Genomic DNA, 24,797 nt, shown 5'->3' with positions numbered 1-24,797 from the left:
GGAACCGGATGAAGAAGCGTTAAGAAGAGTTATACTGCGTTTGGTTGATATGTTGTTGTATTAATTAGATTATTTTATTCCCTCGTCTTTGTTATTACAAGTTTGTAAGAGGGATAGGAATTGTATGTTTTATATGTATATTATATTATGAGTTATTATGTAAGGAATCTTGTATATGAATCTATGCCTGTTTGTATTTTTCTTAAGATAAAGTGTTTATTTCCGGTTTTCAAGGAAATCAGCGATACAGTGTTGAGTCACATGCTCCTATTTTAGTATTTAGTATGTAAAGTAGTCGTAATACTCCTTGCTATCAGAGTAGCGCAGCCGAAAGCGTGACTTCTAATAGTGAGGGTGTTACATTATGGTATCAAAGCAGTCTTTCCTGTAGAGCCTTGCGAATGGATTGTTTATGCTTCAATTGCATACTCTGAGAGTTTGTCATGTAGCAGGTCTTGTTTGAATAACGAGAATTAGAGCTTTATGCACATGACGGTCTATTGATTAATGCCAATAGTCTTGCATTGCATAATTCCTGGTATTAAGTTTGGCCGGCTTAACACTAGTGAATTATGTATATGGAAACACCAATGGGTTATCATAGACAATATGCGAGTCATAGGTAATGCGAATCGCAGGTTTTGGGAACGTTAGGAGTTAATTCTTGAGGTTACTCGGTTAGGTGTCTTGAACTCTGCGAATATCACTTATCTTATTCCTGCTTGGTATGCTCTAAGGTTCTTGTCTGCGATACTTTTCTTGGAAAGTGAACAGATTATCTTTCAATCCTACTCTCTTGTTCACGTACGCTTTTGTTTGATCCTAACTGCATATGCCTGTTTAAAACCCTTGGTGTATTTACCTTCTTTATTTAGGCACTTCTTTTTGAATCACATATTTTTTATATACATTTGAATCTGTTTTGATGCAGGACAGCTTTTTAAATTCATATTTCGAGTCTTTTGTAAATAAATTGTAATTTAGTTTTCCTCTTATTTGACAATAATTACAGCCATTCTTTAAATCTTAACAAAACCGTTTTTGATTTGAAATATACAACCACTTTTAATTTGATATGTACTTCTTTATATAAACGTTAAAAGTTTCTTATACAGTTTAAAACTAGTTGTTTCCAATACCTCGCCTGTTTCTTCACTGATTTATGGAAATGTATATATACTTTAAATACAATTTGATTTTCTAACAATTTTATTACAGTTTTTGCGAATATCCTGATTTGACTATATATTTAGATATTTTTCAAAGAAAGGTTTTTGTCTCTTTCCAGTTGGTTTTGTTTGGTAAGCTTCACCTAATTTATTTTTTTCATTCGAATTTGGTTTAGCATACTATATTATTTATGCAATTGTTGTTCTTACAAAAAAAATGTTGGACTCATGTCTTTATTCTCATGAATGGACCAATTTCTTTCTTAAACTTTTTTATTTCTGTGGATGTCATATTTAATTCTGTTTTTAACTACCCTTTTATTTTTTTAAACGTCACCATTAGTCTTAGTTTTCCATTTCTTGCGAATCTCATTCTCATCCGAATCAACTTTAATTCGTTTCCATCTAATGCACCATTTGTCCTTTTATTTGTCTTTCTTTAGTCAAAGGTTCTTTCTTGAGAATTTTCTATTGATTGAGTTGTCTTCCTGGCGTGTTTTGTATTCTTTTAGACCAATTGAAAACTCATTTGATAATCCATACCCAGTGAGTTCTTGTTTGAATTCCCTTAATTAAAGGTCCTTTCTTCCATGGACTGATTTCATTTTAAGCACATCGTGATCTTCTTAAATGATACTTGCGAGGCGATTATTTCAAGTATACTTTCAGAATTTTGTTTTGAACCATTTTTGAAAAGGTTTTAAATTCTTTTGAAGAAATTTAAGTGTTGAATCAACTTTTTTAAGTTGTTAAGTTTCTTCTTAAGCTTTTTGTTTCTATGAGTGACATGCTTTATGAATCCTAATTGAAATCCTTTAATTTAAGTCTCTTTCTTAAAATGAGTTAGTTTCTTTTTTTTAGCACATAAAAAATATTATTGAACATCCTTATAAAGTTGTGACTTAAAGTATATTATTGAAGTTTTGTCTTAAACCTTTTTAAACAAGTTTCGATTTATTTTTATGCAAAGTTGTCCCTGACTAGAATTGCTTTACTTAAGCAGTGCCTCTCTTTGGTGTAATTTGAACTTGTTTTGGGGCGATACATCTATTGAAGTTTTAATAAAATCGCTTTCAATTTAGCGTACACTCCTTTACCTTATACTCTGAAAATTTCTATGTGATTTAAACCTGTTTGGTTGTAATGCATCATCTTTTCTTTTATGAGTAAAAATTTATCTCAGATTTTCTTCCAACAAGATTATAGTTTTCATACATGCTTAAAAAAAAAGAATAGAAAATACAATTTTGCTCTTAGCCAAATTAATCTTTCCATTTACAAAGTTTGTGTAATCTATTTCCACTTGAATTTATATTGAAATAGTGCCACATTTATGCTTTTATTAATCTTTTGAAGGATGTTTGTTATCCATTTTCTCTTTCAGAACATGAAATGATTTTCCCTTAAGTTTTCCATTCTTTACGAACAATGCATTCGAAAATATTTTTAAACCATACTCTTGAGTTCTATAAACTTTGTTTTTGGTTTGGATATTCTTCTTCTGTAAACCTCATATTTCTTGATTTAGCTTGAATTCGTTTCAAAATACTGTGTTATTTTTCATCTTATTGATCCTATCCAATCCCTTTGACTCAAGAGTTACTCTTAAAGTTATCAGTTGATGCTTTTTCCAACATTCTTCATTACTTGTTTATCCTTGTCTACTTGTGATTTCAATAATTCTTTCAAATTCTCACGAACACGATCCTTTTTACTTTTCTTTCTTTTCTATGGTCTACTATCCTTCTAAGTATACTCGAGATTAATTTTAGCATTTTGTGCGACCATTAGACTTAGTATACGACACATTAGTCCTTTAGGACACGTTTGGTGAATGCAAAAGGTGAATAAGTGTACGACATCACAGGGAGTTGTGAAACCTTGTTTTACGTGAAAGAGTTTTGTTGATGTGGGACTTATAACCAGTAGTAAGGATTGCAAAGTGTTTAACAAAGTTGAGAACCTTCGGATGAGTTGCTCAATGAAGTACGGTTAAAAATGATGGAGATAAATTATGTTGAAGTTTGAATAATTGAATCTCTAAAGTTGATATAAGATCAGTATGTGGACGTTAAGCACATCATTTTAACCCCAACTTGTGTTATAACCTTTTGCCGCATTGCTTTACCATCAAATATTTGAAACATATCATCTTGCACATCAAGTCTATCTTGTAACTTATGTTTCACATCATACTTATATCCTTTATATTTTTATGCCATATGAAAATTCTGGTATTTGAAACTATTTGTGTGTGTATATATATATATATATATATATATATATATATATATTGAGGACTTGTTGCCATTTCTTTAAATAAGTTCAAAAGTGAAGTAATATGAAAATCTCTCTCATTTTGTATCAATTTTCGAGGGCGAAAATTTTTATAAGGTGGGTAGGATGTAAGACCAAAGACTTTTGAAAAGTCCTATTTTGAACTAATCTCAAATTATATATATTTATTTATAGTTTTAATTTTAGAAATTATTTTTATTGAAAAATAATTAAAGGCAATTAATTGGATTTGAAATAAAAATTAAGGTTTTTATCCAAACTCTATACTTATAGATTATTTTCCTATTTATGATTTAAAGTTCTAAGAAATTCGAAAATAATGAGGTTTGGCTATTTAAATTAGAATTTTGTCTAATTTTATAATTATTGAATTATTTTTTTATGTTTAAATTATGAAGTTGGAAGTTATGAAATAATAATAATTTTATATGATTTAATTTTAGATAATTTATATTTATATCATTTAATACCTTAAGTTTAAAGATAAAGAAATTTAATTATATTACCATGTATTTTCAATTAGAATAATTCATTGAGAATCAATTAATATTTTTATACCACAAATATTTTAAAGTAACTTTAGAGATTAAATTAGTTTTTTTAAAAATTAGTACTCTATGCTCCAATTTTATTAAAATTATCTTATTCAAATTAAACCCAAAATCCCCAATTTTATACACAAACCCTAATTCTATTAACACACTTTTTACCCTATTCCTAAATGAAACCCTAGCTGCTACTTTTCCTTTTCCTTCAGCAAACCTACACAAAATACAACACCAAACAAATTTATATTTTTATCAATTAATCCACTGAAAATTGATAAAATTAGAAGTGTAACTGCAATTCCAATTAAAAAAGTGGTTAGGGTTCTGCATTTAGTGTTGCTTCCAAATATTTTTTCAGTTCTCTACTTTGTCATCATGACTTCCAGTGCCTCCAATCTTTCCTCCATCTTCTTCAAACTTTCAACCACTCCATTCTGATTGATATCGGCTTTATGTGTATATAAAGCAATATATTCTTCAAGCCAAGCAAATATTTGCAATGTGGAGCTACGGTATGCGATAAATAACACTCCATGGTAACAACAACAAATTTTGAAACAAAATAAATTTAAAGAATCTTACCTTAAAATAAGAGAAAAAAAAAAGCATGTTCAGATTTTCTGCGGTGCTAAATTTAAACAATATTGCATATGTGCCACAATGATATCTGGGTGCCACAAATTTTTTCTTGCCTTGGTTTACCCTTTTTCCTATACTCCCAGTGGAACTCAGAGTTGGACTCCAGCACAAATTGTTTCCAGCTTTACTACTTTTCTCCATGGTTCGTAAAGAAGAGTCTCTAACTTCTGTAGCCATAGTCTTCTTTGGGAGAAAAACGCTTATTTTCACTCTACATATAATGAAGATAATGAATAATAAAGAAAAAATCATAAACAACTTTGAACACCCAGATGATAACGCTTATTTATGGAATGCAATGTTTTGTCAAAGGTCCAGGAGGTGATTTGTCTCAATTATGAAAGAGAAAAATCCACGTGTACAACTTACTGACACATCAGCAAGTGATTTGTTGGAAATCGATTGTAAAGACGAAATTGTACATATATAAAAATAGATAGAGATCAATTTAAATTTTTATATTTATTAAGAAATGCAAAATTCATCGGACAAATAGTTAGGATCGACATTTACTCTAAATTAAATAATATTCTCAACTTCTTGTGGCACAGTTGCAATATGATTATTTGTAACAATAAACTGGAGGTTTAATTATTTTTCTGGTCCTATAGTTTCGCAAAATTTTCAATTAAGTCCCTATACTTTTTTTATTTTAATTGAGCCCTTGAATCAATTTTTTTTTAATTGACTACACTTTTTTTTCCTTTTATTTAGGTTCTGTACCATTTTTTTTTAGTTGGGTCTCTATAAAATTAAGTCAATTACTACTAAAAAGGACTTAATTAAAAAAAAATTTGGTACAAGAACTCAATTAAAAAAAAATATAAAAATTTAATTAAAAATTTTACAAAACTATAAAAACAACAGAGTAATTAAACCTAAATTGAAATACCATCCTATCATTATTTTCATGTGAGAGATAACCGCCAATAGTAAAAATTTGTTTTTCTCGTATAAAATCAGTACATAACCACGAACTTAGTTTATTAGTATCTTGATTCTTGACATAATGGTTCTTTCAATTTTGGATGTTTATCAGCAACGATGCTCATCCAAACCTCACTTCTATTAATGGTTCTTACAAACTAAATCGGATTAGTCTTCAGTTTTTTATTTGACCGACCGATACAGTTCAATTTTAGAACTATGTAATAATATTTTAAATAATATTAAATAATGAATTACTAATTTTAAAAATATTTAAGTCAAATTATACTTTGAAAATTTATTTCTAGCAACTATAAAAATTTCACTACTAAAAATAATACATATATTACAAATGTAAAAAGAAAAAAAAATACAAAAAAACATAATCGGTTGTTGGAATCCAACCAATTTGGTCGTAATCGAGATGGACTTAATTGATTTTTGCTCCAAAAAATAATTTGATATTTAAATGTTGTTTAATTGTTTTTGAAAAGATATTTTTAATTTGTTTATGAAAATTTTCTTGTTAACGTAAGCTTATGTACTATATCTATTGACTATTAGATTAGGCTTAAAAGAGATTTGGTGTACTTTTTAAATATAAAATTATAAACATTATGTTTTACATATAATTTAAAGACTAAAACAAGAGAATTATTTTAATACAAAGAATCATCTTAATAATTCTAGTTTAAAAAACAAAAATATTATAATCCTCACATCGAAAAATAGCAAAGTAATGTTATACATACACACAAAAAATTAACAATCAAATTAACTACTATATATTATATATAAATATATATTATTTAATTTATTTTAATGTATATTTTTTATAAATAATTAATTTAGTAACTGATTTTTTTGTATATATATGACATGATTAAAAATTTTGCTTAAAATTAAAAGAAAAAAATGAAAAAGATAAAATATAAAATTGTCAAAGAAATTTGAATAATAAAATTTGAACTTAATAGCGAGCTAACTTTTTCAATGTCAATATCAATTGATTTTTTCATTCTAAATTTTGAACTTAATTTTAAATTTTGAATTTTATATGCTAAATTTAAATTTTAAAAATTAAATTCTCAAAATTAAATATTTAAAAATTTTACAAGTTAAAAAAAATTGACATACTCCTCCGTAAAAGTTTGACTAAATGCAAAAAAGGAAAAGTGATCCAAACACGTTAGGAGGGATTTTGGTAGGCTAAAATTTTTATATATGGATAATTTTAATGTGAAATATAAAAATATTACTGATGTGTTGTAATAAAAAATTTTTTTAATCATCAAAAAACAAAACATCACTGATGTTTTGTAATAAAAAATATTATTTTAATTATTAAAACATAAAATATTAGTGACGTTTTGTTAGAAAAATATTATTTTAATTGAAGAAACACAATTGACGTTTTGTAAATGACCATAGTTGTGTTTAATACACAGTTTAGTTCATGATAAAGGATTTCACCTCTAACAATACAATATTAAAAAAAAGGTTGGATTTTGGTAACAAATTGTATCTTCTCCTGAAATGGAATTTTTATTTTTTATTTTTTAATTATTTATTTTATTAAATATAATCTTATTATTTAATATCTTTTCTCACATATTTTTTAAATTAAATTTAAAAATTATATAATAAAAAATTATACCAGACAAAACAATTAAGAGAAAAGACATAATAAATAGATATATTCCCAATTTCCCATATTTGAATTAATTTTGAAAATTGCAAAACGAACTTCCCCGAATCTGCGGTTTTTTCCACAAGCAAAGAATCAAGTCAGCAAAAGCAGGATTTGCCTAAAAATAAGTTCTTTCTTCTCCCATTATTTGATCTTTCTTCTCTTCTCCTTCTTCCACCAGTTCTCCAACAGCATCATCGAGATTTGAGGTATTTCAAATTATCTTCGAAGTTTCTATTTCTCTTTTCAATTTTACTCTCAGTATGCTGTTAGGTAGCAGTTAGAACTTAGAAACTTAGAATTGTAGAAAACGAAAGAAGAGGGAGGAAAAGAAAGGGGTTTCCGATCATTTGATGGTTAGTGATTATAATGCACTTTATTGATCACAGTAGAGAATGAATGCATTCCTATGAAAATTTATAAATTGTTTTCATAACCCTATCAATGGAGGATCCTGCTGTGTAGTTTTTGAGTGCAGAAGAGAAGTGTGGATTGTATCTTAATATTTCCGCAGGCACATGGATGAGTCAAATAAGCATAAGGCCATCAGAGCCAAAGAGATTTCTGAGAAAATGTTTGCTGCAGGTGATGTTTATACTGCAATGAGGTTCGCTTGTATGGCTCGAAATTTGTTTCCTGGTCTTGAGGGTATTAAGCAGATGATAAAAATATTTGGTATATACCTGGCTGCTAAGATCAAAATAAATGGTGAAATTGATTGGTACACTATGCTTGGTGTAGGTGCGCAAGACGATGTTGCCATAATGAGGGAATCGTACATGAGTTTAGCTTCCCTGATTCACTCTGAGGAGAACAAGTTTGTTGGCGCAGATGGGGCCTTTGAACTTGTTTCGCAAGCATGGAGTGTGCTGTCGGATAAGGCTAAGAGGGCAATGTTCGATGAGAAGATTAATGCCCCAGCATTCGATGAGGAGGTGAAGGTGGAAACATGTAAACTTGCAACTGAGTGTGAATATATACCATCACAAGAGGGGGATAATTGTGATCACAATGTTACTGAGGCTGCCTCTTCAAATGCAAAGATTCAGAAGGACAATTCACCTGCATCAAGATCAAGTACATTTTGGACTATGTGCCGTAGGTGCAAGCTTGTATTCCTGTACCCTAGAGTTAAAGTTAACTGTAGACTTTTGTGTTTTGTTTGCAACAAAGAATTTATGGCAGTTGAACTAGATAGACGGAGGGTTTTATCAGCAAGGAGGCGCTCCAGGGGTTTGCACACTGTCAATCCACAGGCACATGATGTAAGCAACTTTCATGGCAGTACATTACTGAGAAAAACTTGTCAGGGTTCCTCTGCAACTCAAGAAAAAGATGTTCAACAGATGTATCAGAAAGTAAAGCGAAAGCGCAATGAGGAGCAAGTAACAGAGAGGGAAAATGCCTCCCAAGAGGAGCACCCTGTTGCTAAAAGAAGTTACTTTAATCCTTCCAAGATAAGAAGTGCCTTGGAGGATATGAGCTTGACCGGCTCTGATGAGCGAAACACAAAGGAGCCAGATTTCAAATATAGCGGGACAAGCCAACCTAAAGAGAGCGGCATTGCAAAAGGCATCTACCAGGTGGAGCTTCGTAACCATTTTATGGACGTTGCTGTAAATGCGCTTAGTACAAAACTAGCTGCTCTTAATCCGGATACTAATGATAGCCAGAAAGCAAATGAGACGGGGGAAACATTTTTGAGAGAATCTGAAAGTTATGATCAAGACAATTGTGAGAAGCCAGAAGAAAGGACAAGCGGAGTCCAAGCAACCATGCCATCTGCAGGCTCTAATACTATGACTGACATGCTAACAAAATCTTTGGGGAAGATGTCAATAGAGTTTCCAACTTCCAAATAATGCAGATAAAGAAGTATAGAAGCAGTTAATGGTGACAGTAAAGAATCTAGTCTTTGATTGTAGATTTTTAATCATTTGATTTTATGTGCATATATGGCATACTCCAGTTGAAACTTGAAAAGTTTATAATTCTAGTTATTGAATCGCAGACACTTCTAATTCTTTTACCATTGATATTGGATTCTTGTTACTAGAAATTTGAGTAATCTAATTCATTCGTATGTAGAACTTTTTGTAGAAAAGTAGAGGTCTACAGTCTACTGTTAAGTGAAGTCACGTTGGTTGTATCTAAAAGAAAACTATTTTTGTCAGGGGATTTATATGTTAGATGCCTATTGCCTAGGGTGAATGACAAAGAACAAATCATGGAATTTTTCTTTTATCGAAATTTATTACACAAACCTAAAACATTTTAAAGATGCTGTAAAGTTAAATAATTCTTTTTCCAGTTTCAAGTGCTAATCAATCACTGTTACCCCCTTTTTAAAAGAACAAAAAAAAAAAAAAAAACAAGTAATTTAAGCCACTAGAATCAGATAAATAATACAAGACTAGAGGATTTGCTTTTGATATATGGAAAGTCAGTAAGAAAAGGTCTTGAATCTCCGGACTTACAAAACATCTGCCTCTAAAAACTAGAAAACAAATCAAAAGCATGCACGACATTGATAAATTTGTGCTACAAGTTAAATTTAATTTATCGCTAGCTATCTATGTTTTATCTTAAATGGAGACAACAGATCTTCGGATTCTTTTGGTTGCAATTTTAACAAAAATAATGCTATACATTTAAATTTTTTTATGAATTAAATTTATCTAAATTAAACAATAAGACCTAAAATAATGTTAATTATAATTAATTTTTATTATATTAGACTAAATTAAATTTAGTTAACAAAAAAATTTAAATATATAGCATTATTCTTCTAAGAATGCTAGTGACCTAGGCTAAAAATGCTTTGAGCTTTGTGGAGACATCTTCGGAAGAGAATTTGATAAGCCGATTGAGGATGGATTTTGGTGGACTTTCTAATTTTATTTTACGGATCAAGAAACTGTTTTTAAACCAATCTCATGGCCTAACTCTGACCAAACTATGCCAAGTTGATTTGCTTGTTGATATTCTCGTTATATGATAAAATATATAAAAACTAACTTATAATGAATTAATATTAATTAATTTTAAAACTAAAATTTATTATTTCAGATCTTTTGTTGTTTATTATTTAAAATTTAAAATAAAAAATTTAAATTTTAAAATAAATAAAATAATTTAAGCAATAAATTAATATTAACTTAGTATTATTTCAATCAAAATAAATTAGTTGAAGAGGAAAAAAAAAATATCCTCCTTTGAATTTTTCTTTTTAACCTTTAAGATTTGTCAATTCACTAATTTATTGGTTGATTATTGATCAAAGAAAAATTAGTTATTTAAAAAACCTCTTTTTCCATTCATCAGCAGATTAACAAAACAGTTGTGTATTAGTAGCGTATATATGCCACATATATATAGGACCTCAAACTTCATCCATGGAGACACAATGCAAGCAACATTACATTGTACATACTCTTATTCACAAATTAAACGCAAGACGATAGTGATGATGATCCCCTTCAACTCGCGAAAAGACTCTAAATTCAAAGCTCTTGACGCTTGGCGCCACTGTTGTCGAGTTTGGCGGGACCCTCACCCTCAGACTCCCCAGGAGCAATGGTAACCACCCTAGGACCCTTGATCTTATCAGGTGACAACTTATCAAGAATCAAAGTAAGCACACCGTTGTCAAGCTTCGCCTTAACAGAATCCAAGTCAACATTCTCCGGCATCCGAAACTGCCTCCAGAACTTTCCATATGACCTCTCAACCCTATGCCAGTGATCTCCCTTCCTTTCTTCCTCCCTCTTGCGCTCTCCGCTCACTCGCAGCACCCTTCCTTCGTCAACCTCGATCTTAATCTCGTCTCTCTTCAGCCCCGGCACGTCCAGCATGATCACGTGACCCTCCGGAGTCTCCTTCCAGTCTACTCTCGCCGGCGAGAGCGCCATCGCCGCTTGCTCGTCCCTGCCGCCTACCCCGAATGGTACTTGCTCCAGCACTCGGAACGGGTCCGGCCAGAGGTCAGATAAGAGAGAGGTGGGAGGATCTATCAAAGGAAGGAGAGAAGCTTTTGTGTTGGAACAACATTGCGCAACAATAAGCAACAACAATGATGCTAGCAGCAACTTGAGTTTTTGTGGCCTCATTTTCGTTGTGCTTGGAATTCAGAACTTGGTTGGACTTGGCAGTGATGATGACTGATGAGTTAAGTGTAATTCTGGTGTCTATATATAGTGTGAAAGGATGTGCTTTAATTTGGTGGTAGAGATATGGAGAATGTTCCATTATGATTCGATAGTATAGGAACGTAAGAGCGAGTGCAAGAGTTTTCCTAAATGTTCCAGAGCCTTCTTGTCTTTTGCACATACTACTTTCAACTGTGGAGTATTAATATTAGTTATTAATAAATTTAGTAGTATCCAAAGTCCAAACTTTTAATAAACTATTTTAATTATTAATAAATTTTAATTATTAAATTAATTTTTAATTATTTATTTTTTAAATAAATAAGTTTTAGTGTTAAATTTTTATATTAAAGACAAACAAAATTTACTAATAAAATAATCTGACATAAAAATTTATTTATCAGGATCTTACTCATATATGTCCTAAAGTCATATTTTAAACATATCATAAAAAAAATTACTAAAAAGACTAATATCTTAAATAAATTTCTAAAAATCTTATGCTCCAACAGATTTGTCATAAAAAAAATTTAGGTTTTCAATTTTTAAGATTGTTAGATATATATTATATAAATCCCAAGCCAAGTTAAATAAGTTAACACAACATTTTCTTTCTTACGTAGAGATTGTAGGTGTAAGGTATCAGGTAAAATAATACGCGTTGCGTTGAGACAAATTAGTCCCTAGACACGTGGCTAAAACACCAAATGATGCCATTTTTAATAGACAAATTCGTCCTCCACCTTTGTTCCCCACCTTCTAGTTGTTTCTTTTGAGAGGACTAAATTGACATATATTTTATAAGTTTAGAGATTTTTTTTACTTATAACAAAATTTTAAGGGACTTATTTGACTTATATATAATTCAGAGAGAAAAGAAAAGATTGATTGGAGAGATATGTTAACATAGCTATTTTAGTTCAATTTGGTTACTGATGGGCTACCTGCAATTGCTATCTACTAAAATATAAAGCTATATAACAAGAAGGAGACGAAGGTGAAGGAGTGTCAAGCTGAGACAAAAAAAAAGTGCAGCACATGCAGGCAGTCAGTTATACTTATATCAGACTTCCACAATTTGAAAAAGTGAACGAATTATAGTCAAGAGAAGTTTGAAATATTTAAATATTAGTGAATAATGTTAAAATTCATAGAGAATTTTACTTTATACAAGTAAAGTTGAGAGTTGAAACTCTCATTATTCTCTTTCAATTTGTCTAATTTCATATAATGATCATCGTGTTTGGAAATGTAGACAAGAATAAATTTATTTTACTTATTTTTTAATAAAACTCATCATGTGGGAATTGACATTCGTTATTTCGCAGGCATTAATACTACTTTACATATAAGGGAAATAACACAAAGGATATCATTAACACATCTGCAATAGCCAGAGTTTTTACCCATCCATATACATCTTCATCATATTTACATGCATGCAAGTGAAATAACAAACAGAAGCAGAGCCTTAAATTACTCACAACATAAATAGTTAAATATACACACATAGTCAACAAAGAGAAGGGCAGAGTTGTCAATTTAAACTCAACTGCGGGAAACTATCCTCCAATGATAGATTATAAGATCTTCTAATCCAGGCTTTCTCCTTCTTGATTTGAACAAGTTGAGGGTAAACACACCATGGGAAGCTTAGAAAATGGTCCCTATTCATGCCTTCATTATACAGACCATAGTAATCAGGATGATAAGTAACATAATACCATGCAGAAGCCTTTGCATAGGCATCATCACCGTTGCCATCGTTGAACCACGTTCGAGCCTCTTTCCTTAGAGACCTCACAGCTGCATTAATTGCATCTGAATCCCTCCTTTTGGTGAAAGATTTTGACATTTTCATGATATTCCCGCTCAAGATTTCCGCTTCTGTTTTGATCCCGTAGTAGTCCATCAGATTTCCCAATTTGTAGTCATAGTTGGTTTTGTGAAAGAAAGCATCATCAGCATAATCCTCAAAACCATCAACTTCCATGTCGGGGTCATATGACTGTATAGCCACTTCCCAGGTAAAGGATGTGATCGAGCTGGCACTGGTTGCGATTCCTCGCACTTCCCTGAAAAGCTTTCCTATAATATTCTGCGACTCATAGGGATTTTTATCAGGCTTCTCCATGAAATCTGGATAATCTGTGACATAAAGTTCACGAGGAAGAACAGCTGGAACACCAGTTTTTGGAAAGTCAACCGCTATTGAAAATAACTTTGCTAGCTTGAGGCATGGTTCAGCCATTGCTTTTAAGGGCTCTCGATCAGCAAATACAGTGTGTGCATTGGCAATTATTCCTAGACTGTCATTAACTATGTAGTTTACAAAATACTCCTCAATCTCCTGTACCAAATAATTAAAAGAAAATTGAAATAAAAAGTGAATTGGTACAGAAGAGACTAAGATGAACTCAAAGACCATACGAAAAGTTAAATCGTTTCAGTATTTTGGTCTATCGTAAATTCATAACAAATAGAAAAGAAAATAGAGATATCTAAGTTATAGAGTTCAAGCTTCGTGGATGAAAAAGAGAAATGTTTCAGATGTGATCTGCGATAGAAGAGAATGACTAAAACAGGAGACATTTTGGGTGTTTTGAGGCTAGATTTTGGTATTTTTGAACATAACTAATATTTATGAGATTGTTTAACACTTCTGACTTATGAAATGAAACTAGAAAAAAATAAATAACAAAACGACATATATTTTAATTTAGAATGACTATTGGATTTAGATAATAGAATTGACGTGGACTGTATTTAAGTGACTAAGTGAAGTTGTGTTTACACTTTGAAAAGATAAAGAAAAATGGGAAATTATTTTAAGGGAGATACTCTGACAGAAAGTATAGCTTGGCTCAAGTTGTTATAACTTATAATCAGTATTGAAGTGAAACCTTGGATGGATGTGACAACATAATCCATAACAACAGCAGAAATGTTGAAACATGATTAAAGATTATACATAATAGCAACATAAGATTTAAAAACAAAAATAATAACAAATATATCAAAGATAACAATATCTAAAAACGATACCTCAATCATGACATCATGATCCAGTTCCGTACTTGGACCAGCAGTGTAGTCCATTGGTTCAATTACTCTTGGTGGAATCAATTCAGGGTCCCAAGAAACAAAGTAGATATCACCATCCAAATCACTTCCAGAACACTCATTTGGATGAGGCCTTATAACGAAAATCAGTTATTGATGCCCAGAGACAGTTTGAGAGGATGGCCACATGCAAAAGTTTAAAAAATCATTTATGAATGGAAATAACTTGCTCAAGCATATTTAAAGAAGATCAACTTTGATGTACCATTCAGATCATGTATAATGTATGATTCAAAACTCATAAGCATTTGACGAACATATCTAAGAGAAATAAAGAACAATATTGATGCCTAAAAGAATATTATTAGCTGCAACTGCATTCCAGGTTTTTCTCTCTTTCATTCTCACTCTGATTTACTTTTTTTTTTCTTTTAACCCCCAAATTGCATTGCATGCAGGTCTTTTTCTTCTTCATTCTTTCTCTCTATTTTTTATTTTAAATGATGTCATCATTAGAAATAATCTTTTAAGAAATTTATATTATCCAACCTAAATATTGTATATAAGTGAAAACTAAAATATTAATGGAGTATCAAAAATAATTAGAAAGCAGTGGAAGAAACCACCATTGACTGTAAAACTGCAACGTCTATTTGACTGAATGGAGTTCATAGTTGATGTTTTTTTAACAGAAAAACTAAAAAACAACCATAAAAAAAGTAAAAAAAAAAAAGTTACAGCTATACATCTTAAAAGTAACAGAAGCAAGGACAATTTTCAACACGTAAAACTAGCAGTTCATAGTGCAGCTGCCTATACATAATGGTAAAGGCCAAGTAGGTATTAATTATTTCCCCAAACTTGTTTTATGTAAATTTTAGTCACTAAGATGTGGACTGCGCTTAACATATACATGATACAGTATCTTCTGAGATAGTGTTTACCATAAATAATAATTGAGATATTAAGAAATATAAGTACCTGCGTCCCTTTCGTGGGAAAACAACACAATCTAACATGTGATGCAAGGCTGGCACATTCACAGCCTTTAAAACACGCACATCTCCCGGGTGCAAACAGGGATTTTTTGCCACTACTACCTTACCATTGACTATGTAAGATTTTGCAGGATCATATGAAGAACTACCAGAAAGACTCCCATGCCTATTGTCAGAGAAATGAACAAACACCTGACCATATTCTAGGCTTCCAGTTTCATCCAGACAACCCATCATTGCTCGTCCTTTTGGAATCAGAATCCTCGTCTTGAGTCGCAATTCCAAAAGTTTTGATGCCCTGAATGTTTGCAGCATCATTGATAGAAACGGTTCTACATTCGGCTTGTAGCCACAGATGAGCATCTCCTTCAGAACATTACTGATTTCCCCAGTGTACATCATGTCCAGAGCCTCTTGCGCCTTTAATGAATCTGTTAGTATAGTGTTCAGTTGATCAACAGCCTCTTTCTGTTTTTTCTCAAAAGCTTCATCCTTGACGCCAAGAGTAGATAAGAGAGAAATCAACTGACGATTTAGATAACAAGGCTGAAATTTACTACATGACAAAACATCCAACTTTGAGTTATCTGAATCATACTTCCGCATACTCTTCCTCAGTGATAGCTTTGTTGTCGATGTTGGGTCAACAGCCACAACTCCTTTGTACCCGCCATATCGGATCTGAAAGGCAGATGGAGTGGAACTGTAACCACATTTTTTAGCAACCTTCTTGGCAAATTCAAGAGATATCTTCCCAATTCCATCAGAAAAGACATAGCCATTAAACTCTACATCAGGAATAACTTCAATTTCATGCTTCTTAACAGTTAGTGTTTCAGTAGATGAACCAAAAGATTGCCCCAGCCTAGCAGCATATTTGGCCACATTTCTAATATTACGAAAATCTCCCATCCATTCCCTGATATATGCAGCAGTACATCCAGTTGCTGTAGGAGCAAACATCCAAAGAGAATTTTCCCGCAACTGACTTGATGAGAAAGCTAGAAATTCAAACTTCTTGTCACCAATAGTTATGCCATCTCTAAGGATGGAAAGAATTCTTGTGTATATTTCAGTCTTCCTGTTCACAGAAGTACGTGGTGACAAATCAGTAGAATACAGTTTTTCTAGCTCTTCATCAACAAATGAAACACGTAGGAAGTTGTCAAGATCCTGATGGAAATGGCGGAGAACACGATTTGAGACATTAATCTCTGGGCCACAAAAATACACTTTGCAAGGTGTAATCTGAACCCTCTTTACATAGACCAAACCAGTATCCAAGGATATCGCAGGTGATCGAGGAGGGTTCCCTAATGCATTGCCAGAAATGTACCTTCTGTACTGATCACTCAGCCACTTTATGGGTTCATAACAGAACTCCTTTGAATAGAACATTTTTTCTAAAGCATGTTCTATAAATTCAAGCTTCATTCTGTATGGATCAACTAAACGGTAAAAGTCATCATCAAGTGATGGACCAGCGAGACTCCCATGCTGAACCAGTGAATTAACTTTGAACAAGATGTCATATGGTATTTGAATGCCTTGTGGAGGAGTAACAATGGGAACAAGGTCCAGATTGCTAGAAAAAGGAACCCCTGTCACTAAAGTGAATTGCCTCTCACTTTCCTCATAATAACCAAAGTTTTCCCTGAAATCTGGAAACTGTTGGTCATATGGAAGCTCTATAACTAAGGCAGATGACTGCCCAATACTGCTGCAAGGTGTGAAATCTGTTGCTCGAATCCATTGGTCATCAGGAACATCTTTATAAAAGTTGAATAACGGATGATCATATATATCTCCTGAAGTAGATTCTTCTTTCTCAAAAATACGGGGAGCACCAAGTAACTGAAATTTGAAGAAAAATTAAAGATGTTCGTCATAAGTCATGCATAGAGCATCCATAGCAACATGCAATTACAAGGAAAAAACATCCCACGAAACGATAAAAGACTGAAAATCAAGACAATTATTTTGGCTTTCCAAGTCATATCGACATGGTAAATTCTGAAATACATTAAAAAAGAAAAACGTTCCAATAAGTAATAACACGCTTGAGATCAAATTTAAACCATATGCACATTGTTGTGGATGGTCGAGGGTTTACACCTAGTAATAGATGAAATGATAAGGAAAATAGTTAATGAGCATTGTCAATAGGATTTCTAAAGGCTACTCCCTGTATCATTATATTTAGTTGCTTTCTTGCAAGAAAGCTGGTTTATACCTTTTTTTTTTAAATATAGTTTGACTTATCAGTTCAGGTTCACTTCATTGTGAATTTTCAGTGAACAAGGTATCCAACCTATTAACTTCTGCAGAAACATCACAGCATTGTTGTCAGGTCTCTTGTCACTTTGATAGAACTATTTTCCTTCAGTTAAAGAAAATCCAGTGCTAAGGAAACTTGCTCAAGTCTAGAACCAAGGTTCAACAAAAGGAAATACCCCAATTCAAACTCAAGCAATGTATTTATTATGGTCCATGGGTAGGAGAGTGACTACAGCGGGTAACTCCTGTTGGAAGTTAAACTTTTCTGTTGGAATTCATTTTCCACTATAATAAAAGTGTTACTTAAATCTGAAGAATAGATTAAAACCAATAATGATAAGTTTAGATTTAAGAACCTGAATCAGGAGATAATTAGCAGTTTCACCTCTGGGTCGATGCAGCTCAATCTTCCAAATATTCTCATAATAAAGCTCAAGTTTATATTCTGAATTGTTATGGGAAAGAAAGAAATGAAACTTTCTCATTCCATACCCGAAACTTAAACGGACATCCATATTTCTCCATAAAACAGAGAATCTTTCCTTGGAGAGCTGACAGCCGAAATAAAGTTTCACATTATTCAAACAATGCTGAGAAGATCTTGGCTTTGGCACAATATCTTTTATCATTTCCCGAGCCTTCAGATAGGAGTTGCCAAACCACAACTTTTTTGTAGCTTTAGACAGTATGTGTGAAGCATTGCTTGCAGAGGTAAATTGAATAATCGCAAATGCCCTTGGAACCTTACCTTTGCCTTGCCTTATCTTAACAGCTAATACAGTTCCTTCACCGGTAATATGTTCCACATATGTCTTTACAACGTCCACAGTAACATAATATGGGAATCCATACAACTCAATTGTTTTACCCATCCTTCATAACCACTCTTTTGCCTTTCCTGAATAGGAGGAGAACAAAATAAATAAGTAAAACAATTAAAAAGTAGTGACAAAAGGCAACACTAATATGATGCTAGATCTTCTATTTAAACAGTTAATTTAAATTTGTCGTCCAAAATATTACGATATCAAATGCATTGAATGTTTATTCACATTGTTCTGGTAAACATGGATAGATGACAATTGATCCAGACACTAGAATGCACCTTCCAAGCCAATTTGTTTTCAAGGGAAAACTTCACTGCTTTTGACAAATGGGTGTTTTACATGTAAAACAAACCCTTCTTAACATAATCTAACTGACCAAATACACAAATTAGTTATAAGACAGCCATGTCTGCAAGAACTTCCACACTTTTAATGATGAAATTTATCTGAATAACCGAACATCAGTTCAGGCTGCAAGCTTAGGTTTAACCTAATGGATGAGATTCAAAATGCATTTCACAGATTCAGCTCTCATTGCAGTCCACAATGTAAATATAGTTAAAAAAAAAGGGAACATGAAAGGTTCAGAAACTTTCTGCATAGCCAAACCAAAACATTCCAAGTATATTCATATTACATAACCTTTCTCAGGTGCCACAGTAACAATAGATATCATTGACATCTTCTGAAAATACATACATCTCTTAAGACTGTAAAGTTAAAATTTAAAATATAAGTATTGTAATGTAACATTTATTAACAAGGTAATACTTTTTGAACAAATCAGAAGTTACATCAATGAATATAATAATATAAAACGACTTTCCTAACTCATTAATTATCAGCTGTTAAGAATATGGATAAGTATCTAGTTTGCACAGCACAATCTATCAAAAAGTTTCAACAATTTTAATGAGTGCACCCTGCAGAAATTGTCAATGATTTCTGGAACTAGTGATACTATCCAAACTTATTCTAAATGGGTTGAATTGTTAATGGAGTTAAGATCATGTTAACAAAATGTCAAAAGTTTCAAACATGGATTATGTTCAGCCAACACAAGAAAAACATAAGCTCTTTAATTTGCTCAGCACTAGAGATGGATATTCCACCAAGTGGTTATGTAAGCGGGATAGAGGATATTTACCAAAATATAGTATACTGTTGTCAAAATATGTAACATGTGCAACTGAAACAAATGCAACTGAAAAGAGAAGAAGAAAATAAAAATTATGTCTAGCTTTGAATGTAACAAGTAAGCCAGATCCTAAAATTTCAGAAAATATTCAAGTGCACAATACAAAATCATGACTCTCTTAAGATCCAATGGGCAGTCAATAAGTGCAAATGAATAAATATAAAAATTGAAGGGTGAATAAATAAAATAAAAAGAAAATACAGCTGAAGCTCAAGAACAACCTTTTTTATATAGAAAAAGTTGTAAAAAACTCACTGGCTCATGAATAAACGCAAAGAACATAAATAAATAATAGTCTTGATTAAAATTATTGAAGAAACAGACATGAACATGGCTTAAATGGCTTCGAGATATCTATGAAATTAGGATGCATGCTTTTGGTTTTTAGACAAAAAATCATCTTGTTTACTGAAAAAATTACTTTCCACATTTTTGTATAGATTTTATGAAACAATCAACATGGTATAAAAATATTTAGCGTTTGTTCAAAAAGTTAAGCAGAAAACCTTCTAAATAAAATTTGTCCTCAGCTATTATCAACTGTATTAAAAAAGTAAGTTGTAAAATACTAAAATCAATTATTTTTTCCCAAAATCAGAAGCATTTGCATCCATTGTGCGACCTGATTTCTCAAAATAAGCACATTACTAGAATCTAGAGCCTTTGTTTTCGTTTACGATATGAATAAACAGCTATTTGCACCAAGGAATTTGATTTTAAAAATAAGTGTTAAAAGTTTTTTCTGCCCAACATAAGATTAAAAATAAAATAAAATAATAAAAACTAACTGTCAAGGAATTCACACTAAGGAACCCCAAAAATGGCTGCAAAATCATTTTGGTTAACACCTGAGGTAACGAGTTCTGGCTTTCCTTAGTCAAAAAAAGGATAACTTGGTCATAAATATGGAACAAAATAACAGAAAACCGAACCTCTAACCAAATAGTGATGAACTTGCGTGAATTTGAGGCAAAAAATTGAGCATTTCCTGCTTAAAGAAATTGGATCACCACGAGTTATGGACCGAAAAAATAAAAAGACTCTTCCTTACAGTTACAGCAACCAAAGATGGCACTTATATTCTACAATGCATCATAGTCCAACGACCAAAGAGTAACAACAAAACCAATCAATGTTGGAAGAAGAGTAAAGCAATGCAGAAGCTATAGTGAAAATGAGCATGAGGATACGACTGAAGAGCATGATCATGATCAGGCACAAAGAAAGAGAAGAGACAAGAGAGTAAAGTATCAGAGAGACTGACCTAAGAATCCTCACTCGTCAATGCCAAGTCAACACGAAAAGTTTGCGTTCCAAATTCCGATATATTATGATTTTTTGACTCAGCTAAGGAAGGGATATTTTTTCTGAGTAAATATTTAAATTGGTCCTAAATTTACAGTAGAGCCTAAATTATTTAAAATTGTTTTAAGTTTGTTTTTTAACTTAATAATGATCATCTTTGACATACTTTTTGGTGATGAAATGAGGACGATTGGATAGAGGGTGCGTTAGAAGTCATGCTGGAGTGATAAAACGTCGTCGTTTTATTTTTAGCGTCCAAATCGAATATAAACGATATGGGTTAGGGTATTTGGAGTTAAAACTTAAAATCCCTTAAAATACCCTAAAGGACGTTCGAATATGTTTTATTTGGGCGTCAAAAATAAAACTGTAACGTTTTACCAGTCCAGCGTAGCTTTCAACGTGATCTCCATCCAATTACGTCATCGTTTCGTCACCGAAAAGTATCTCAAGGACTACCGTTGTTAAGTTGAGGGACAAATTTAGGAGAATTTTAAGTCATCGTTTCGTCACCGAAAAGTATCTCAAGGACCACCGTTGTTAAGTTGAGGGACAAATTTATGAGAATTTTAAGTTTAGGAACAACATTGAGACTCGACTGCAAATTTAAGGACCACCTTGAGTATTAACTTGATTTTTTTAATTTAAATTAAATAAATACAAAATTTACGAAAATACATAAAATACAGCGTAATTACGTAAATACAATGTGTCATGTTTCGATTACCGAGAAATTTCAAAAGATGAACAAATCTTAAATACTCATAACCCGATTTATGTCACAAGAGTTAAATGGATTCTGAGAATCGAAATACGTGCAAAATTCATAAAGGATCTTAGTAGCATAAATATGCACAAAGTTTTAATTGGCATTTTAGTCACCGAAATGTGTGTATAATTTAATTGATGCTATGTTTGTTTGATTTTTATTTCATTCAATTTAATTTAAATAATTTTAAATTTTAAAATTATAAAAATAATGAGTTATAACTTAAATGATATAGTTTATAATTTAGATTAATAATTTAATTTAATTTAATAAAAACAAATATATTTGTATTGTTGTACTAATTATTTATGAGTATTACAAAATTAATTTTTAAAAAATAACATTATTTGTTTAACCTGTTCTTGTAATTTAGAAATTATATCCATTAAAATCGAAAATTTGTGAACAAAATTTGAACCTAGCAAAATTAGAAAGCAGAGAAGAAAAAGGGAATTCTTGGTATTTAGGTTTCGAGGTATTTATATATTTATAAATAAAAATTTTAAATTTTTATTTTAATAATAAATAATAAATAAATTAAAAATTAATTTTTTTTATAAAAAAAATAACTAATAACCGGTCTTTTTGATAAATAACAAATAGGTATATTTGTTTTTATTGATTTAAATTAAATTATTAATTAAATATACTCGTATTATACTAATTATTTATGAATACTGAAAAATTAATTATCAAAATATTTTTAAATATAATTATAAACATTGAATGAATATTTAATAATTAAAAGAGTACTATATTTAATAAAAATTATTATCTCCTAGATATTATTGTGTGATATTATTAGATTAATTTTATATTATTGATACGACTACTTACTCAAATTAAGCAAAACCACTTGTATGAATATGTAAGTATAGGAAAATCACAAATGGAATCCATGGGAGTACATATGGGAGTACAATATTGGGGTTGAGAGGAATGGAAATTTGTAATGGTAGCCTATCTCAACCTGCACAAAGCCACAGAGCATAAGAAGAATGAGAAACACAAAGGGAATCACGGGAAGAGAATTTAGAGAGAGATTTAGAAAGGAAGGCTCACAATTCACACCCGTCCCTCTTGCCAATGTCAAGCCCGCTTAATAGGCACCAATTTTGTCAGTTGCGTTTGTTCGTCATTCTTGTTACGATCCTCATTGTGCTCTGCGTGCGTTGCTCCCTTTGCGTGCAGCATATTACTATCCTTGCTATCATTACCCCACCTTTAGAAGGGACCTTGCCCTCAAGGTCAAAGGAAGAAAATTGGTGCTTCATCTGCTCATATAGTTTCCAAGTGGCTTCTTCTGCTGCCAATGAGTGCTATTGAATTAAAACCTCCTCCTGCCATATGTTGTCTTTTTTAATCATGTGGTGACTTAACACTTGCTAAGGCTCTAGTATCACAGGATTGCCACCCGTGAACCAAGGAGAAGGAAAAGTAGCTGCAACAAGATGTCCCACACACTTCTTGAGAAGGAAGATGTGAAATACCGGATGAATCCGGTCGTAGGCCGGGAGATCTAACTTATAAGCCACCTTCCCCACACGTGCTAGCACCTTGAAAGGTCCAAAATACTTCATAGACAATTTCTGATTCGCCGGTAGAGCAAGGGACTGCTGTCGATAAGGTTGCAATTTAACAAATACAAAATCCCCATTTTAAAACTCCAGGTCCCTTTATTTCAGATCCGCTTTGGTTTTCATTCTATTTCGAGCCCGCTCCAGGTTCAATTTGAGCTCTGCCAGAACACTCTCTCTTTACTGCAGCTGATCCTGCAGGGTTTGAGGGTCATTAGAATGGGGAGTGTATCAGAGAATAGCAAGGAGATCACGACCAAAAAGAGCCTTATAAGGGGACATGCCAATTGAGGAGTGCCAAGACGTATTGTAACTGAATGCAGCCCAAGGAAGCAGAGAAATCCAGTCTTGTAGGTTATGTTTTGTAAAGCACCGGAGATACAATTCCAAGCAACGATTTAACACCTCAGATTGGCCATCAGTCACTGGGTGGAAGATTGTACTATGAGTCAGTGTGATTCCTTGTCTAGCACAAAAATACTCCCAAAATATACCAGTGAAGACTTTATCTTGGTCAGACGCAATTGAGCTTGGAGGACCATGTAAACTCACAATCCGATCAATAAAAATATCAGCCACTTTTTCTGTAGTGTAATTCACCGGCAGAGGTACGAAATGAGCAAATTTAGATAAATGGTCCACCACCACCATTATCACCGAATATCCTTGTACTTTAGGAAGCCCCGTGACAAAATCCATAGCGATATCTTGCCAAAATGCAGAGGGAATCAGCAGCGGAACCAGTAACCCACTGGAGCCTGCGTTAGGTACTTAGCCTGTTGACACACTTGGCACCTAGCCATATACTCTTTAACAGCCGCACGCATATGCCTCCAAAAAAATTGAGCTGAAACCCTCGCTAGAGTCTTCTAAAATCCTGCATGACCGCCCACCTTAGAATCATGGAATTCAGCTAAAATGGTTGGGATGAGGGATGGATCATTTGGCACCACTAGCCTGCCATCCCAATACCACAATCCATCCTGTTTCTGCAATCTGTCAGACTCCAACTCAGCCACCGAGAACTCAGAAGCTGGTGTAAATGATCAGAGAGAAGCCTTAAGCTGTAATACAAAAGAGGACTCCATGGTGAACAATGTCATAAAGGCACAAGACAACCATCTTCCCCTTGATTGTCTTTGCCCTTTTTGTATTCAATGGTAAAGTCATACCCAAGCAACTTCGGAAGCCAAGCTTGTTGCTCTGGGGTTTGGATCACTTGGTCCTGCATTTCTCTCAGGCTTCGATGATCCGTTCGAATGACAAAACGATGACCTAGTAAATAATGCCAGAATTTTAAAACTGCTGTGAGTATCGCCTGCATTTCTTTGGCATAGGTGGACTACTTCTGCATAGTTAATGAA

At 32.3% G+C, this 24,797-nt stretch overlaps 3 protein-coding genes across 12 annotated transcripts; 1 reads left to right on the top strand and 2 right to left on the bottom strand.

The window, feature by feature from the left end:
• Positions 1 to 7,314: 7,314 nt before the first annotated feature.
• LOC107619213 (uncharacterized) lies at positions 7,315 to 9,355 on the top strand. Of its 6 annotated transcripts, XM_021110476.2 has the most exons (3): positions 7,372 to 7,480; positions 7,857 to 7,919; positions 8,013 to 9,355. In XM_021110476.2, exons 2-3 carry the CDS (start codon positions 7,874 to 7,876, stop codon positions 9,131 to 9,133), a joined length of 1,167 nt encoding a protein of 388 aa, XP_020966135.1. In that variant the 5' UTR covers positions 7,372 to 7,480; positions 7,857 to 7,873; the 3' UTR covers positions 9,134 to 9,355. The 6 variants fall into 6 exon arrangements, with proteins under 6 accessions (XP_016176943.1, XP_020966132.1, XP_016176941.1 ...); XM_016321457.3 differs by lacking the exon at positions 7,857 to 7,919 and having other exon boundaries at positions 7,315 to 7,480; XM_021110473.2 differs by having other exon boundaries at positions 7,321 to 7,480; positions 7,786 to 9,355.
• A 1,279-nt stretch (positions 9,356 to 10,634) lies between these two features.
• LOC107619214 (22.0 kDa class IV heat shock protein) lies at positions 10,635 to 11,446 on the bottom strand. Its single transcript, XM_016321458.3, has one exon. It carries the CDS (start codon positions 11,378 to 11,380, stop codon positions 10,775 to 10,777), a length of 606 nt encoding a protein of 201 aa, XP_016176944.1. The 5' UTR covers positions 11,381 to 11,446; the 3' UTR covers positions 10,635 to 10,774.
• Positions 11,447 to 12,768: 1,322 nt separating this feature from the next.
• LOC107618033 (RNA-dependent RNA polymerase 1) lies at positions 12,769 to 21,131 on the bottom strand. Of its 5 annotated transcripts, XM_088499266.1 has the most exons (7): positions 21,047 to 21,076; positions 20,715 to 20,770; positions 19,732 to 19,788; positions 18,114 to 18,655; positions 15,464 to 17,334; positions 14,465 to 14,615; positions 12,769 to 13,769 (listed from the first exon to the last, which is right to left on the bottom strand). In XM_088499266.1, exons 4-7 carry the CDS (start codon positions 18,627 to 18,629, stop codon positions 12,957 to 12,959), a joined length of 3,351 nt encoding a protein of 1,116 aa, XP_088355392.1. In that variant the 5' UTR covers positions 18,630 to 18,655; positions 19,732 to 19,788; positions 20,715 to 20,770; positions 21,047 to 21,076; the 3' UTR covers positions 12,769 to 12,956. The 5 variants fall into 5 exon arrangements, with proteins under 5 accessions (XP_088355392.1, XP_088355390.1, XP_020968092.1 ...); XM_088499264.1 differs by lacking the exon at positions 19,732 to 19,788 and having other exon boundaries at positions 21,047 to 21,104; XM_021112433.2 differs by lacking the exon at positions 21,047 to 21,076 and having other exon boundaries at positions 20,715 to 21,018.
• Between the last annotated feature and the right edge of the window lie 3,666 nt (positions 21,132 to 24,797).

The sequence above is a fragment of the Arachis ipaensis genome, chromosome B9 (assembly GCF_059453495.1).
Source record: "Arachis ipaensis isolate K30076 ecotype BB chromosome B9, ASM5945349v1, whole genome shotgun sequence".
Lineage (NCBI taxonomy): Eukaryota > Viridiplantae > Streptophyta > Magnoliopsida > Fabales > Fabaceae > Arachis > Arachis ipaensis.
The sequence above is the reverse complement of the archived record's forward strand: the minus strand, read 5'-3'. Positions and strand labels throughout refer to the sequence as shown.

What these genes read in the sequence shown, in the direction of transcription:
- LOC107619213 (XM_021110473.2), top strand. Translation starts at nt 7,790, where the DNA reads ATGGATGAGTCAAATAAGCATAAGGCCATCAGAGCCAAAGAGATTTCT.
- LOC107619214 (XM_016321458.3), bottom strand. Translation starts at nt 11,380, where the DNA reads ATGAGGCCACAAAAACTCAAGTTGCTGCTAGCATCATTGTTGTTGCTT.
- LOC107618033 (XM_016319958.3), bottom strand. Translation starts at nt 18,629, where the DNA reads ATGGGTAAAACAATTGAGTTGTATGGATTCCCATATTATGTTACTGTG. An exon ending in TTCCCACGAAAGGGACGCAG is followed by an intron (nt 14,616 to 15,463) that starts GTACTTATATTT and finishes TTTCGTTATAAG; the next exon opens with GCCTCATCCAAATGAGTGTT. An exon ending in ATCATGATGTCATGATTGAG is followed by an intron (nt 13,770 to 14,464) that starts GTATCGTTTTTA and finishes TATTTGGTACAG; the next exon opens with GAGATTGAGGAGTATTTTGT.